This window comes from Oscarella lobularis, chromosome 9 (genome assembly GCF_947507565.1).
Source record: "Oscarella lobularis chromosome 9, ooOscLobu1.1, whole genome shotgun sequence".
Lineage (NCBI taxonomy): Eukaryota > Metazoa > Porifera > Homoscleromorpha > Homosclerophorida > Oscarellidae > Oscarella > Oscarella lobularis.
Genome location: NC_089183.1, coordinates 2,669,420 through 2,684,606, shown reverse-complemented (window position 1 = coordinate 2,684,606; position 15,187 = coordinate 2,669,420). Strand labels below are relative to the sequence as shown.

At 33.3% G+C, this 15,187-nt stretch overlaps 1 protein-coding gene and 1 long non-coding RNA gene across 2 annotated transcripts; both read right to left on the bottom strand.

Moving 5' to 3' along the window:
- Positions 1-89: 89 nt before the first annotated feature.
- On the bottom strand, positions 90-1,490 carry LOC136191046 (uncharacterized). The gene is made up of 8 exons (XM_065979338.1): positions 1,450-1,490; positions 1,165-1,388; positions 989-1,111; positions 860-930; positions 738-798; positions 464-685; positions 372-413; positions 90-319 (listed from the first exon to the last, which is right to left on the bottom strand). The coding sequence occupies exons 6-8, from the start codon at positions 681-683 to the stop codon at positions 267-269; spliced, it is 315 nt and encodes a 104-aa protein (XP_065835410.1). The 5' UTR covers positions 684-685; positions 738-798; positions 860-930; positions 989-1,111; positions 1,165-1,388; positions 1,450-1,490; the 3' UTR covers positions 90-266.
- Positions 1,491-1,493: 3 nt separating this feature from the next.
- Positions 1,494-2,397, bottom strand: LOC136191045 (uncharacterized). Its single transcript, XR_010670716.1, has 5 exons — positions 2,325-2,397; positions 2,126-2,267; positions 1,745-2,070; positions 1,601-1,684; positions 1,494-1,549 (listed from the first exon to the last, which is right to left on the bottom strand). It is a non-coding gene; the product is annotated as an uncharacterized lncRNA (long non-coding RNA).
- Between the last annotated feature and the right edge of the window lie 12,790 nt (positions 2,398-15,187).

Below are 15,187 nucleotides of genomic sequence, written 5' to 3'. Positions count from 1 at the left end.
TGCACACAAACCAGGCCATTACCTTCTAGTTAGCCTGATAGCTTTTCCGTTGCTTGAGAGGTATTTCTTCCGCAGCAAAACTACCCATTTGATTTTCAGACATGTGCCTGAAGGACGCTGCCCATTCAGTATAAAAAAAGACTAGGAGTTTGTTCTACTGTAGGGTAGCGCGTATCTTTGTACCAGTATTCTTTTTCTCATGCAGGGGGAGGAGGAAGAAGAAAACCCACCCAACGACATGCATCTTCTCCTAATCACTATCAGATCTACAGAATTACACATCTCCGCGAATCCAACTTCGCCTCCCATTTGTCCAGAACTAGAAAGAAGGATAAGAACTCAGCCTGAATACAAGATAGATGTCTGGGTACATTTGTTCAGTTTTCCGAGAAGCTCGTCTGCTGTAGCCATTTCTAAAAATAGACAAGCTATAACAAAATAATTTTCACCCACATTATCATACTTTGTTCCATTTCCCACAAAGACGTGTACAAGTTTTTGAACGGTACCAAAAAGAATACTAGACGGCCTTTTCGCCAAAGATCAACAAAGAAAAATTCTCCCTCTGGAAGATTGCTCAGACTGCTAACGAATTCCGTGCACGCCTTTTCGAATCCGGCCTCTGTCCCATCCTGCGGTCGTGTCGTCATCGTTGCGTCATCGATGCCCGTATAACCGGTCATACCTAGAAAATTGACAGGCATATAAAAACGTTTACTTAATCCACTGACACTTACATTTTTTGGCCGCATCCACGTGGTCTCGACATTCGATACTTCTGCGTCATCAGCAAATCATCTAGATATACATATATATTATTTATATATAAAATTAAACGAGGGTTTCTTCATCTTCTTACACGTCACTGTATTCACTGCAGATTTTTCTCATTAGAACTTCAGGCGAACACCACCGAAAGGTCAACACAATCTTTATAAAATCAATAATCAAGATCGCGACTACTTTAATTAATTAATAATTTTCTTACCGGTTTGGTTCTCTTATAGTACTCGCTTCCCCCGAGATCCTTAGCCAGGCCAAAGTCAGAAATCTTCAACACGTCATCATTCTGAACTAAAATATTCCTCGCCGCCAAATCACCATGAACAAACTAAAATACATAATAAATAATATTAGCAGAAGAGCGAGGACCCCCGGCCTCACGTGTTTTGATATGCCGAATTTCATTCCCTTGGCAAGGCGCAGTCGTACATTTTCAAATCACTGAGCATCTGCGTTTCGCTGTTGCCTCAACGTGAGACAAATATAGCACTAGATCCCGGCGTCACGTCGTCGACGCTGGAATCGCGTATGCTGAGTTGAGATCGAGCACGACGACGCACGGAGATGGCCGTGCTGAGCGTATTCCATGACGATACTGAGAACGTCTAAGAAAATAATGGAAATACTAATTAATCTTGTGGGAACGGAAGTATTGCGTGTTCTCACTGTTTTGTAAGGAGAAGCCGTATATTTTCACCACGTGATCGTATCGCCGAGATTCATCAGAAGTTGACTTTCGCCTATGAAATTTCGTCGTCGTCAGGATCTAGAGAGAAAATGAGAAATAAATATAAGAATCAATGAGGGTTCTTTTTACTTCGTGTCGTTTTGACTGCTACGTTCATAGAACCGTTAGGAGACGTCATTGTCGCTTTCATGACGTTTCCAAAGTGGCCAACACCTAGGGGTGGTAGAGATACTAATATTAATAATATTGATTATTGATTTTTTTCCCTTGTACCCAAGATCTGGCGGAATTTCGACGCGACTAGGTACAAGTAGCACTTCGTCCTGCTGCGAGCCTCGTCCGCTGTCGTTCTCAAAATCATAGACGGCTTTTTGATAATGCCGATAATAAAACACAGTCCCAATGACGAGTCCAAAAAAAGAGAAGGAGAGAAAATGCAACACCAATAGCAAGAGGAAGATCGAGAGAAGACGTTTTAGAAGAGGAAGTAGTAGTAGTAGCTGTGAAAGAATGATTAGTCGAATTAATAGAAGAAGCCGTGACGGTGGCGGAGGCGGCAGTAGAAAACAAATATTCTGACGTCACAAAAGCATAATAACCTAAAACATTCAAAATCCCATAAGATAATGAATTATTATTAGTAGTACATAGTACCCTCTATATTCAGACAATCGTTCCCGCCGTCACGTGTCGCTTGCAGACGCACGTGTACGATCGAAAAACGGCGCTGGCGTTGACGAACAATAGCATACCGTGTCCGATATCGTCCTCTAGCGTATGGCAAGCTCCGCCCCAACTGTTGATATATACATATATATATATATAGATGCGATTTCTATATATAGACCCTTACTGCATTCCTAATAGCTGGTACATGGGTCCTGTGCCCATTATCTTTGGATCGACTCCAGCCTGAGCCCAGCTGTCAATGCGAGCGAGAGAAGATTTGACAAAAGGAAGCACAAGTTGAAGTTACTCAATGTGTTTTCTGTTGTAGGTACTGAATGTGTTTTCTGTTGAAGTTACTCAATATGTTTTCTGTTGTAGGTACTCAATGTGTTTTCTGTTGAAGTTACTCAATGTGTTTTCTGTTGTAGGTACTCAATATGTTTTCTGTTGTAGGTACTCAATGTGTTTTCTGTTGTAGGTACTCAATGTGTTTTCTGTTGTAGGTACAGAAGGTGTTTTCTGTTGTAGGTACTCAATGTGTTTTCTGTTGTAGGTACTCAATATGTTTTCTGTTGAAGGTACTCAATGTGTTTTCTGTTGAAGGTACTCAATGTTTTCTGTTGAAGGTACTGAATGTGTTTTCGGTTGTAGGTACTCAATATGTTTTCTGTTGCAGGTACTCAATGTGTTTTCTGTTGTAGGTACTCAATGTTTCTGTTGAAGGTACTGAATGTGTTTTCTGTTGAAGGTACTGAATGTGTTTTCTGTTAAACGTATTCAATATGTTTTCTGTTGAACGTACTCAATATGTTTTCTGTTTTCTGTTGTAGGTACTCAATACGTTTTCTGTTGAAGGTACTCATTATGTTTTCTGTTGAAGGTACTCATTATGTTTTCTGTTAAACGTATTCAATATGTTTTTTGTTGAACGTACTCAATATGTTTTCTGTTGAAGGTACTCATTATGTTTTCTGTTGAAGGTACTCATTATGTTTTCTGTTGAAGGTACTCAATATGTTTTCTGTTGAAGGTACTCATTATGTTTTCTGTTAAACGTATTCAATATGTTTTCTGTTGAACGTACTCAATATGTTTTCTGTTTTCTGTTGCAGGTACTCAATGTGTTTTCTGTTGTAGGTACTCAATGTTTCTGTTGAAGGTACTGAATGTGTTTTCTGTTGAAGGTACTGAATGTGTTTTCTGTTGTAGGTACTCAATATGTTTTCTGTTTTAGGTACTCAATATGTTTTCTGTTGAAGGTACAGAATGTGTTTTCTGTTGTAGGTACTCAATGTGTTTTCTGTTGTAGGTACTCAATATGTTTTCTGTTGAAGGTACTAAATATGTTTTCTGTTTTAGGTACTCAATATGTTTTCTGTTGAAGGTACTGAATGTGTTTTCTGTTGAAGGTACTCATTATGTTTTCTGTTGAACGTACTCAATATGTTTTCTGTTTTCTGTTGTAGGTACTCAATACGTTTTCTGTTGAAGGTACTCTTTATGTTTTCTGTTGAAGGTACTCATTATGTTTTCTGTTAAACGTATTCAATATGTTTTTTGTTGAACGTACTCAATATGTTTTCTGTTGAAGGTACTCAATATGTTTTCTGTTGAAGGTACTCATTATGTTTTCTGTTGAAGGTACTCAATATGTTTTCTGTTGAAGGTACTCATTATGTTTTCTGTTAAACGTATTCAATATGTTTTCTGTTGAACGTACTCAATATGTTTTCTGTTTTCTGTTGTAGGTACTCAATATGTTTTCTGTTTTCTGTTGAAGGTACTCAATATGTTTTCTGTTGAAGGTACTCATTATGTTTTCTGTTAAACGTATTCAATATGTTTTCTGTTGAACGTACTCAATATGTTTTCTGTTTTCTGTTGAAGGTACTCAATATGTTTTCTGTTGAAGGTACTCATTTCGTTTTCTGTTGAAGGTACTCAATGTTTTCTGTTGAAGGTACTCATTATGTTTTCTGTTAAACGTATTCAATATGTTTTCTGTTGAACGTACTCAATATGTTTTCTGTTTTCTGTTGTAGGTACTCAATGTTTTCTGTTTTCTGTTGTAGGTCTCAATCTGTTTTCTGTTTCCTGTTGAACGTACTCAATATGTTTTCTGTTTTCTGTTGAAGGTACTCAATATGTTTTCTGTTTTCTGTTGAAGGTACTCAATATGTTTTCTGTTGAAGGTACTCATTTCGTTTTCTGTTGAAGGTACTCAATGTTTTCTGTTGAAGGTACTCATTATGTTTTCTGTTAAACGTATTCAATATGTTTTCTGTTGAACGTACTCAATATGTTTTCTGTTTTCTGTTGTAGGTACTCAATATGTTTTCTGTTGAAGGTACTCATTACGTTTTCTGTTGAAGGTACTCAATATGTTTTCTGTTGAAGGTACTCATTATGTTTTCTGTTAAACGTATTCAATATGTTTTCTGTTGAACGTACTCAATATGTTTTCTGTTTTCTGTTGAAGGTACTCAATATGTTTTCTGTTGAAGGTACTCATTATGTTTTCTGTTGAAGGTACTCATTATGTTTTCTGTTGAAGGTACTCAAAATGTTTTCTGTTGAAGGTACTCATTATGTTTTCTGTTAAACGTATTCAATATGTTTTCTGTTGAACGTACTCAATATGTTTTCTGTTTTCTGTTGTAGGTACTCAATATGTTTTCTGTTTTCTGTTGAAGGTACTCAATATGTTTTCTGTTGAAGGTACTCATTACGTTTTCTGTTGAAGGTACTCAATATGTTTTCTGTTGAAGGTACTCATTATGTTTTCTGTTAAACGTATTCAATATGTTTTCTGTTGAACGTACTCAATATGTTTTCTGTTTTCTGTTGAAGGTACTCATTATGTTTTCTGTTGAAGGTACTCATTATGTTTTCTGTTGAAGGTACTCAATATGTTTTCTGTTTTCTGTTGTAGGTACTCAATATGTTTTCTGTTTTCTGTTGAAGGTACTCAATATGTTTTCTGTTGAAGGTACTCATTATGTTTTCTGTTGAAGGTACTCAAAATGTTTTCTGTTGAAGGTACTCATTATGTTTTCTGTTAAACGTATTCAATATGTTTTCTGTTGAACGTACTCAATATGTTTTCTGTTTTCTGTTGTAGGTACTCAATATGTTTTCTGTTTTCTGTTGAAGGTACTCAATATGTTTTCTGTTGAAGGTACTCATTACGTTTTCTGTTGAAGGTACTCAATATGTTTTCTGTTGAAGGTACTCATTATGTTTTCTGTTAAACGTATTCAATATGTTTTCTGTTGAACGTACTCAATATGTTTTCTGTTTTCTGTTGAAGGTACTCAATATGTTTTCTGTTGAAGGTACTCATTATGTTTTCTGTTGATGGTACTCATTATGTTTTCTGTTGAAGGTACTCAAAATGTTTTCTGTTGAAGGTACTCATTATGTTTTCTGTTAAACGTATTCAATATGTTTTCTGTTGAACGTACTCAATATGTTTTCTGTTTTCTGTTGTAGGTACTCAATACGTTTTCTGTTTTCTGTTGAAGGTACTCAATATGTTTTCTGTTGAAGGTACTCATTACGTTTTCGGTTGAAGGTACTCAATATGTTTTCTGTTGAAGGTACTCATTATGTTTTCTGTTAAACGTATTCAATATGTTTTCTGTTGAACGTACTCAATATGTTTTCTGTTTTCTGTTGTAGGTACAGTGTACTCAATCTGTTTTCTTTTTCTGTTGTAGGTACTCAATGTTTTCTGTTTTCTGTTGTAGGTCTCAATCTGTTTTCTGTTTTCTGTTGAACGTACTCAATATGTTTTCTGTTTTCTGTTGAAGGTACTCAATATGTTTTCTGTTGAAGGTACTCATTATGTTTTCTGTTGAAGGTACTCAATATGTTTTCTGTTGAAGGTACTCATTATGTTTTCTGTTAAACGTATTCCATATGTTTTCTGTTGAACGTACTCAATATGTTTTCTGTTTTCTGTTGTAGGTACTCAATATGTTTTCTGTTTTCTGTTGAAGGTACTCATTATGTTTTCTGTTGAAGGTACTCATTATCTTTTCTGTTGAAGGTACTCAATATGTTTTCTGTTTTCTGTTGTAGGTACTCAATATGTTTTCTGTTTTCTGTTGAAGGTACTCAATATGTTTTCTGTTGAAGGTACTCATTATGTTTTCTGTTAAACGTATTCAATATGTTTTCTGTTGAACGTACTCAATATGTTTTCTGTTTTCTGTTGAAGGTACTCAATATGTTTTCTGTTGAAGGTACTCATTATGTTTTCTGTTGAAGGTACTCATTATGTTTTCTGTTGAAGGTACTCAAAATGTTTTCTGTTGAAGGTACTCATTATGTTTTCTGTTAAACGTATTCAATATGTTTTCTGTTGAACGTACTCAATATGTTTTCTGTTTTCTGTTGTAGGTACTCAATATGTTTTCTGTTTTCTGTTGAAGGTACTCAATATGTTTTCTGTTGAAGGTACTCATTACGTTTTCTGTTGAAGGTACTCAATATGTTTTCTGTTGAAGGTACTCATTATGTTTTCTGTTAAACGTATTCAATATGTTTTCTGTTGAACGTACTCAATATGTTTTCTGTTTTCTGTTGAAGGTACTCATTATGTTTTCTGTTGAAGGTACTCATTATGTTTTCTGTTGAAGGTACTCAATATGTTTTCTGTTTTCTGTTGTAGGTACTCAATATGTTTTCTGTTTTCTGTTGAAGGTACTCAATATGTTTTCTGTTGAAGGTACTCATTATGTTTTCTGTTGAAGGTACTCAAAATGTTTTCTGTTGAAGGTACTCATTATGTTTTCTGTTAAACGTATTCAATATGTTTTCTGTTGAACGTACTCAATATGTTTTCTGTTTTCTGTTGTAGGTACTCAATATGTTTTCTGTTTTCTGTTGAAGGTACTCAATATGTTTTCTGTTGAAGGTACTCATTACGTTTTCTGTTGAAGGTACTCAATATGTTTTCTGTTGAAGGTACTCATTATGTTTTCTGTTAAACGTATTCAATATGTTTTCTGTTGAACGTACTCAATATGTTTTCTGTTTTCTGTTGAAGGTACTCAATATGTTTTCTGTTGAAGGTACTCATTATGTTTTCTGTTGATGGTACTCATTATGTTTTCTGTTGAAGGTACTCAAAATGTTTTCTGTTGAAGGTACTCATTATGTTTTCTGTTAAACGTATTCAATATGTTTTCTGTTGAACGTACTCAATATGTTTTCTGTTTTCTGTTGTAGGTACTCAATACGTTTTCTGTTTTCTGTTGAAGGTACTCAATATGTTTTCTGTTGAAGGTACTCATTACGTTTTCGGTTGAAGGTACTCAATATGTTTTCTGTTGAAAGTACTCATTATGTTTTCTGTTAAACGTATTCAATATGTTTTCTGTTGAACGTACTCAATATGTTTTCTGTTTTCTGTTGTAGGTACAGTGTACTCAATCTGTTTTCTTTTTCTGTTGTAGGTACTCAATGTTTTCTGTTTTCTGTTGTAGGTCTCAATCTGTTTTCTGTTTTCTGTTGAACGTACTCAATATGTTTTCTGTTTTCTGTTGAAGGTACTCAATATGTTTTCTGTTGAAGGTACTCATTATGTTTTCTGTTGAAGGTACTCAATATGTTTTCTGTTGAAGGTACTCATTATGTTTTCTGTTAAACGTATTCCATATGTTTTCTGTTGAACGTACTCAATATGTTTTCTGTTTTCTGTTGTAGGTACTCAATATGTTTTCTGTTTTCTGTTGAAGGTACTCATTATGTTTTCTGTTGAAGGTACTCATTATCTTTTCTGTTGAAGGTACTCAATATGTTTTCTGTTTTCTGTTGTAGGTACTCAATATGTTTTCTGTTTTCTGTTGAAGGTACTCAATATGTTTTCTGTTGAAGGTACTCATTATGTTTTCTGTTGAAGGTACTCATTATGTTTTCTGTTGAAGGTACTCAATATGTTTTCTGTTGAAGGTACTCATTATGTTTTCTGTTAAACGTATTCAATATGTTTTCTGTTGAACGTACTCAATATGTTTTCTGTTTTCTGTTGTAGGTACTCAATCTGTTTTCTGTTTTCTGTTGAAGGTACTCATTATGTTTTCTGTTGAAGGTACTCATTATGTTTTCTGTTGAAGGTACTCATTACGTTTTCTGTTGAAGGTACTCAATATGTTTTCCGTTGAAGGTACTCATTATGTTTTCTGTTAAACGTATTCAATATGTTTTCTGTTGAACGTACTCAATATGTTTTCTGTTTTCTGTTGAAGGTACTCATTATGTTTTCTGTTGAAGGTACTCATTATGTTTTCTGTTGAAGGTACTCAATATGTTTTCTGTTTTCTGTTGTAGGTACTCAATATGTTTTCTGTTTTCTGTTGAAGGTACTCAATATGTTTTCTGTTGAAGGTACTCATTATGTTTTCTGTTGAAGGTACTCAAAATGTTTTCTGTTGAAGGTACTCATTATGTTTTCTGTTAAACGTATTCAATATGTTTTCTGTTGAACGTACTCAATATGTTTTCTGTTTTCTGTTGTAGGTACTCAATATGTTTTCTGTTTTCTGTTGAAGGTACTCAATATGTTTTCTGTTGAAGGTACTCATTACGTTTTCTGTTGAAGGTACTCAATATGTTTTCTGTTGAAGGTACTCATTATGTTTTCTGTTAAACGTATTCAATATGTTTTCTGTTGAACGTACTCAATATGTTTTCTGTTTTCTGTTGAAGGTACTCAATATGTTTTCTGTTGAAGGTACTCATTATGTTTTCTGTTGAAGGTACTCATTATGTTTTCAGTTGAAGGTACTCATTATGTTTTCTGTTGAAGGTACTCAAAATGTTTTCTGTTGAAGGTACTCATTATGTTTTCTGTTAAACGTATTCAATATGTTTTCTGTTGAACGTACTCAATATGTTTTCTGTTTTCTGTTGTAGGTACTCAATATGTTTTCTGTTTTCTGTTGAAGGTACTCAATATGTTTTCTGTTGAAGGTACTCATTACGTTTTCTGTTGAAGGTACTCAATATGTTTTCTGTTGAAGGTACTCATTATGTTTTCTGTTAAACGTATTCAATATGTTTTCTGTTGAACGTACTCAATATGTTTTCTGTTTTCTGTTGTAGGTACAGTGTACTCAATCTGTTTTCTTTTTCTGTTGTAGGTACTCAATGTTTTCTGTTTTCTGTTGTAGGTCTCAATCTGTTTTCTGTTTTCTGTTGAACGTACTCAATATGTTTTCTGTTTTCTGTTGAAGGTACTCAATATGTTTTCTGTTGAAGGTACTCATTATGTTTTCTGTTGAAGGTACTCAATATGTTTTCTGTTGAAGGTACTCAATATGTTTTCTGTTTTCTGTTGTAGGTACTCAATATGTTTTCTGTTTTCTGTTGAAGGTACTCAATATGTTTTCTGTTTTCTGTTGAAGGTACTCAATATGTTTTCTGTTGAAGGTACTCAATACGTTTTCTGTTGAAGGTACTCATTATGTTTTCTGTTGAAGGTACTCATTATGTTTTCTGTTAAACGTATTCAATATGTTTTTTGTTGAACGTACTCAATATGTTTTCTGTTGAAGGTACTCAATATGTTTTCTGTTGAAGGTACTCATTATGTTTTCTGTTGAAGGTACTCAATATGTTTTCTGTTGAAGGTACTGAATGTGTTTTCTGTTGAAGGTACTCAATGTTTTCTGTTGAAGGTACTGAATGTGTTTTCGGTTGTAGGTACTCAATATGTTTTCTGTTGCAGGTACTCAATGTGTTTTCTGTTGTAGGTACTCAATGTTTCTGTTGAAGGTACTGAATGTGTTTTCTGTTGAAGGTACTGAATGCGTTTTCTGTTGTAGGTACTCAATATGTTTTCTGTTTTAGGTACTCAATATGTTTTCTGTTGAAGGTACTGAATGTGTTTTATGTTGAAGGTACTCAATGTGTTTTCTGTTGTAGGTACTCAATGTGTTTTCTGTTGTAGGTACTCAATATGTTTTCTGTTGAAGGTACTAAATATGTTTTCTGTTTTAGGTACTCAATATGTTTTCTGTTGAAGGTACTGAATGTGTTTTCTGTTGAAGGTAATCATTATGTTTTCTGTTGAACGTACTCAATATGTTTTCTGTTTTCTGTTGTAGGTACTCAATACGTTTTCTGTTGAAGGTACTCATTATGTTTTCTGTTGAAGGTACTCATTATGTTTTCTGTTAAACGTATTCAATATGTTTTCTGTTGAACGTACTCAATATGTTTTCTGTTTTCTGTTGAAGGTACTCAATATGTTTTCTGTTGAAGGTACTCAGTTCGTTTTCTGTTGAAGGTACTCAATGTTTTCTGTTGAAGGTACTCATTATGTTTTCTGTTAAACGTATTCAATATGTTTTCTGTTGAACGTACTCAATATGTTTTCTGTTTTCTGTTGTAGGTACTCAATGTTTTCTGTTTTCTGTTGTAAATCTGAATCTGTTTTCTGTTTCCTGTTGAACGTACTCAATATGTTTTCTGTTTTCTGTTGAAGGTACTCAATATGTTTTCTGTTTTCTGTTGAAGGTACTCAATATGTTTTCTGTTGAAGGTACTCATTTCGTTTTCTGTTGAAGGTGCTCAATGTTTTCTGTTGAAGGTACTCATTATGTTTTCTGTTAAACGTATTCAATATGTTTTCTGTTGAACGTACTCAATATGTTTTCTGTTTTCTGTTGTAGGTACTCAATGTTTTCTGTTTTCTGTTGTAGGTCTCAATCTGTTTTCTGTTTCCTGTTGAACGTACTCAATATGTTTTCTGTTTTCTGTTGAAGGTACTCAATATGTTTTCTGTTGAAGGTACTCATTATGTTTTCTGTTGAAGGTACTCAATATGTTTTCTGTTGAAGGTACTCATTATGTTTTCTGTTAAACGTATTCAATATGTTTTCTGTTGAACGTACTCAATATGTTTTCTGTTTTCTGTTGTAGGTACTCAATATGTTTTCTGTTTTCTGTTGAACGTACTCAATATGTTTTCTATTTTCTGTTGAAGGTACTCAATATGTTTTCTGTTGAAGGTACTCATTATGTTTTCTGTTGAAGGTACTCATTATGTTTTCTGTTGAAGGTACTCAAAATGTTTTCTGTTGAAGGTACTCATTATGTTTTCTGTTAAACGTATTCAATATGTTTTCTGTTGAACGTACTCAATATGTTTTCTGTTTTCTGTTGTAGGTACTCAATATGTTTTCTGTTTTCTGTTGAAGGTACTCAATATGTTTTCTGTTGAAGGTACTCATTACGTTTTCTGTTGAAGGTACTCAATATGTTTTCTGTTGAAGGTACTCATTATGTTTTCTGTTAAACGTATTCAATATGTTTTCTGTTGAACGTACTCAATATGTTTTCTGTTTTCTGTTGAAGGTACTCATTATGTTTTCTGTTGAAGGTACTCATTATGTTTTCTGTTGAAGGTACTCAATATGTTTTCTGTTTTCTGTTGTAGGTACTCAATATGTTTTCTGTTTTCTGTTGAAGGTACTCAATATGTTTTCTGTTGAAGGTACTCATTATGTTTTCTGTTGAAGATACTCAAAATGTTTTCTGTTGAAGGTACTCATTATGTTTTCTGTTAAACGTATTCAATACGTTTTCTGTTGAACGTACTCAATATGTTTTCTGTTTTCTGTTGTAGGTACTCAATATGTTTTCTGTTTTCTGTTGAAGGTACTCAATATGTTTTCTGTTGAAGGTACTCATTACGTTTTCTGTTGAAGGTACTCAATATGTTTTCTGTTGAAGGTACTCATTATGTTTTCTGTTAAACGTATTCAATATGTTTTCTGTTGAACGTACTCAATATGTTTTCTGTTTTCTGTTGAAGGTACTCAATATGTTTTCTGTTGAAGGTACTCATTATGTTTTCTGTTGAAGGTACTCAATATGTTTTCTGTTGAAGGTACTCAAAATGTTTTCTGTTGAAGGTACTCATTATGTTTTCTGTTAAACGTATTCAATATGTTTTCTGTTGAACGTACTCAATATGTTTTCTGTTTTCTGTTGTAGGTACTCAATACGTTTTCTGTTGAAGGTACTCATTATGTTTTCTGTTGAAGGTACTCATTATGTTTTCTGTTAAACGTATTCAATATGTTTTTTGTTGAACGTACTCAATATGTTTTCTGTTGAAGGTACTCAATATGTTTTCTGTTTTCTGTTGAAGGTACTCAATATGTTTTCTGTTGAAGGTACTCAATACGTTTTCTGTTGAAGGTACTCATTATGTTTTCTGTTGAAGGTACTCATTATGTTTTCTGTTAAACGTATTCAATATGTTTTTTGTTGAACGTACTCAATATGTTTTCTGTTGAAGGTACTCAATATGTTTTCTGTTGAAGGTACTCATTATGTTTTCTGTTGAAGGTACTCAATATGTTTTCTGTTGAAGGTACTCATTATGTTTTCTGTTAAACGTATTCAATATGTTTTCTGTTGAACGTACTCAATATGTTTTCTGTTTTCTGTTGTAGGTACTCAATATGTTTTCTGTTTTCTGTTGAACGTACTCAATATGTTTTCTATTTTCTGTTGAAGGTACTCAATATGTTTTCTGTTGAAGGTACTCATTATGTTTTCTGTTGAAGGTACTCATTATGTTTTCTGTTGAAGGTACTCAAAATGTTTTCTGTTGAAGGTACTCATTATGTTTTCTGTTAAACGTATTCAATATGTTTTCTGTTGAACGTACTCAATATGTTTTCTGTTTTCTGTTGTAGGTACTCAATATGTTTTCTGTTTTCTGTTGAAGGTACTCAATATGTTTTCTGTTGAAGGTACTCATTACGTTTTCTGTTGAAGGTACTCAATATGTTTTCTGTTGAAGGTACTCATTATGTTTTCTGTTAAACGTATTCAATATGTTTTCTGTTGAACGTACTCAATATGTTTTCTGTTTTCTGTTGAAGGTACTCATTATGTTTTCTGTTGAAGGTACTCATTATGTTTTCTGTTGAAGGTACTCAATATGTTTTCTGTTTTCTGTTGTAGGTACTAAATATGTTTTCTGTTTTCTGTTGAAGGTACTCAATATGTTTTCTGTTGAAGGTACTCATTATGTTTTCTGTTGAAGGTACTCAAAATGTTTTCTGTTGAAGGTACTCATTATGTTTTCTGTTAAACGTATTCAATATGTTTTCTGTTGAACGTACTCAATATGTTTTCTGTTTTCTGTTGTAGGTACTCAATATGTTTTCTGTTTTCTGTTGAAGGTACTCAATATGTTTTCTGTTGAAGGTACTCATTACGTTTTCTGTTGAAGGTACTCAATATGTTTTCTGTTGAAGGTACTCATTATGTTTTCTGTTAAACGTATTCAATATGTTTTCTGTTGAACGTACTCAATATGTTTTCTGTTTTCTGTTGAAGGTACTCAATATGTTTTCTGTTGAAGGTACTCAATACCTTTTCTGTTGAAGGTACTCATTATGTTTTCTGTTGAAGGTACTCATTATGTTTTCTGTTAAACGTATTCAATATGTTTTTTGTTGAACGTACTCAATATGTTTTCTGTTGAAGGTACTCAATATGTTTTCTGTTGAAGGTACTCATTATGTTTTCTGTTGAAGGTACTCAATATGTTTTCTGTTGAAGGTACTGAATGTGTTTTCTGTTGAAGGTACTCAATGTTTTCTGTTGAAGGTACTGAATGTGTTTTCGGTTGTAGGTACTAAAAAGGTTTTCTGTTGCAGGTACTCAATGTGTTTTCTGTTGTAGGTACTCAATGTTTCTGTTGAAGGTACTGAATGTGTTTTCTGTTGAAGGTACTGAATGCGTTTTCTGTTGTAGGTACTCAATATGTTTTCTGTTTTAGGTACTCAATATGTTTTCTGTTGAAGGTACTGAATGTGTTTTGTGTTAAAGGTACTCAATGTGTTTTCTGTTGTAGGTACTCAATGTGTTTTCTGTTGTAGGTACTCAATATGTTTTCTGTTGAAGGTACTAAATATGTTTTCTGTTTTAGGTACTCAATATGTTTTCTGTTGAAGGTACTGAATGTGTTTTCTGTTGAAGGTACTCATTATGTTTTCTGTTGAACGTACTCAATATGTTTTCTGTTTTCTGTTGTAGGTACTCAATACGTTTTCTGTTGAAGGTACTCATTATGTTTTCTGTTGAAGGTACTCATTATGTTTTCTGTTAAACGTATTCAATATGTTTTCTGTTGAACGTACTCAATATGTTTTCTGTTTTCTGTTGAAGGTACTCAATATGTTTTCTGTTGAAGGTACTCATTTCGTTTTCTGTTGAAGGTACTCAATGTTTTCTGTTGAAGGTACTCATTATGTTTTCTGTTAAACGTATTCAATATGTTTTCTGTTGAACGTACTCAATATGTTTTCTGTTTTCTGTTGTAGGTATTCAATGTTTTCTGTTTTCTGTTGTAAATCTCAATCTGTTTTCTGTTTCCTGTTGAACGTACTCAATATGTTTTCTGTTTTCTGTTGAAGGTACTCAATATGTTTTCTGTTTTCTGTTGAAGGTACTCAATATGTTTTCTGTTGAAGGTACTCATTTCGTTTTCTGTTGAAGGTACTCAATGTTTTCTGTTGAAGGTACTCATTATGTTTTCTGTTAAACGTATTCAATATGTTTTCTGTTGAACGTACTCAATATGTTTTCTGTTTTCTGTTGTAGGTACTCAATGTTTTCTGTTTTCTGTTGTAGGTCTCAATCTGTTTTCTGTTTCCTGTTGAACGTACTCAATATGTTTTCTGTTTTCTGTTGAAGGTACTCAATATGTTTTCTGTTGAAGGTACTCATTATGTTTTCTGTTGAAGGTACTCAATATGTTTTCTGTTGAAGGTACTCATTATGTTTTCTGTTAAACGTATTCAATATGTTTTCTGTTGAACGTACTCAATATGTTTTCTGTTTTCTGTTGTAGGTACTCAATATGTTTTCTGTTTTCTGTTGAACGTACTCAATATGTTTTCTATTTTCTGTTGAAGGTACTCAATATGTTTTCTGTTGAAGGTACTCATTATGTTTTCTGTTGAAGGTACTCATTATGTTTTCTGTTGAAGGTACTCAAAATGTTTTCTGTTA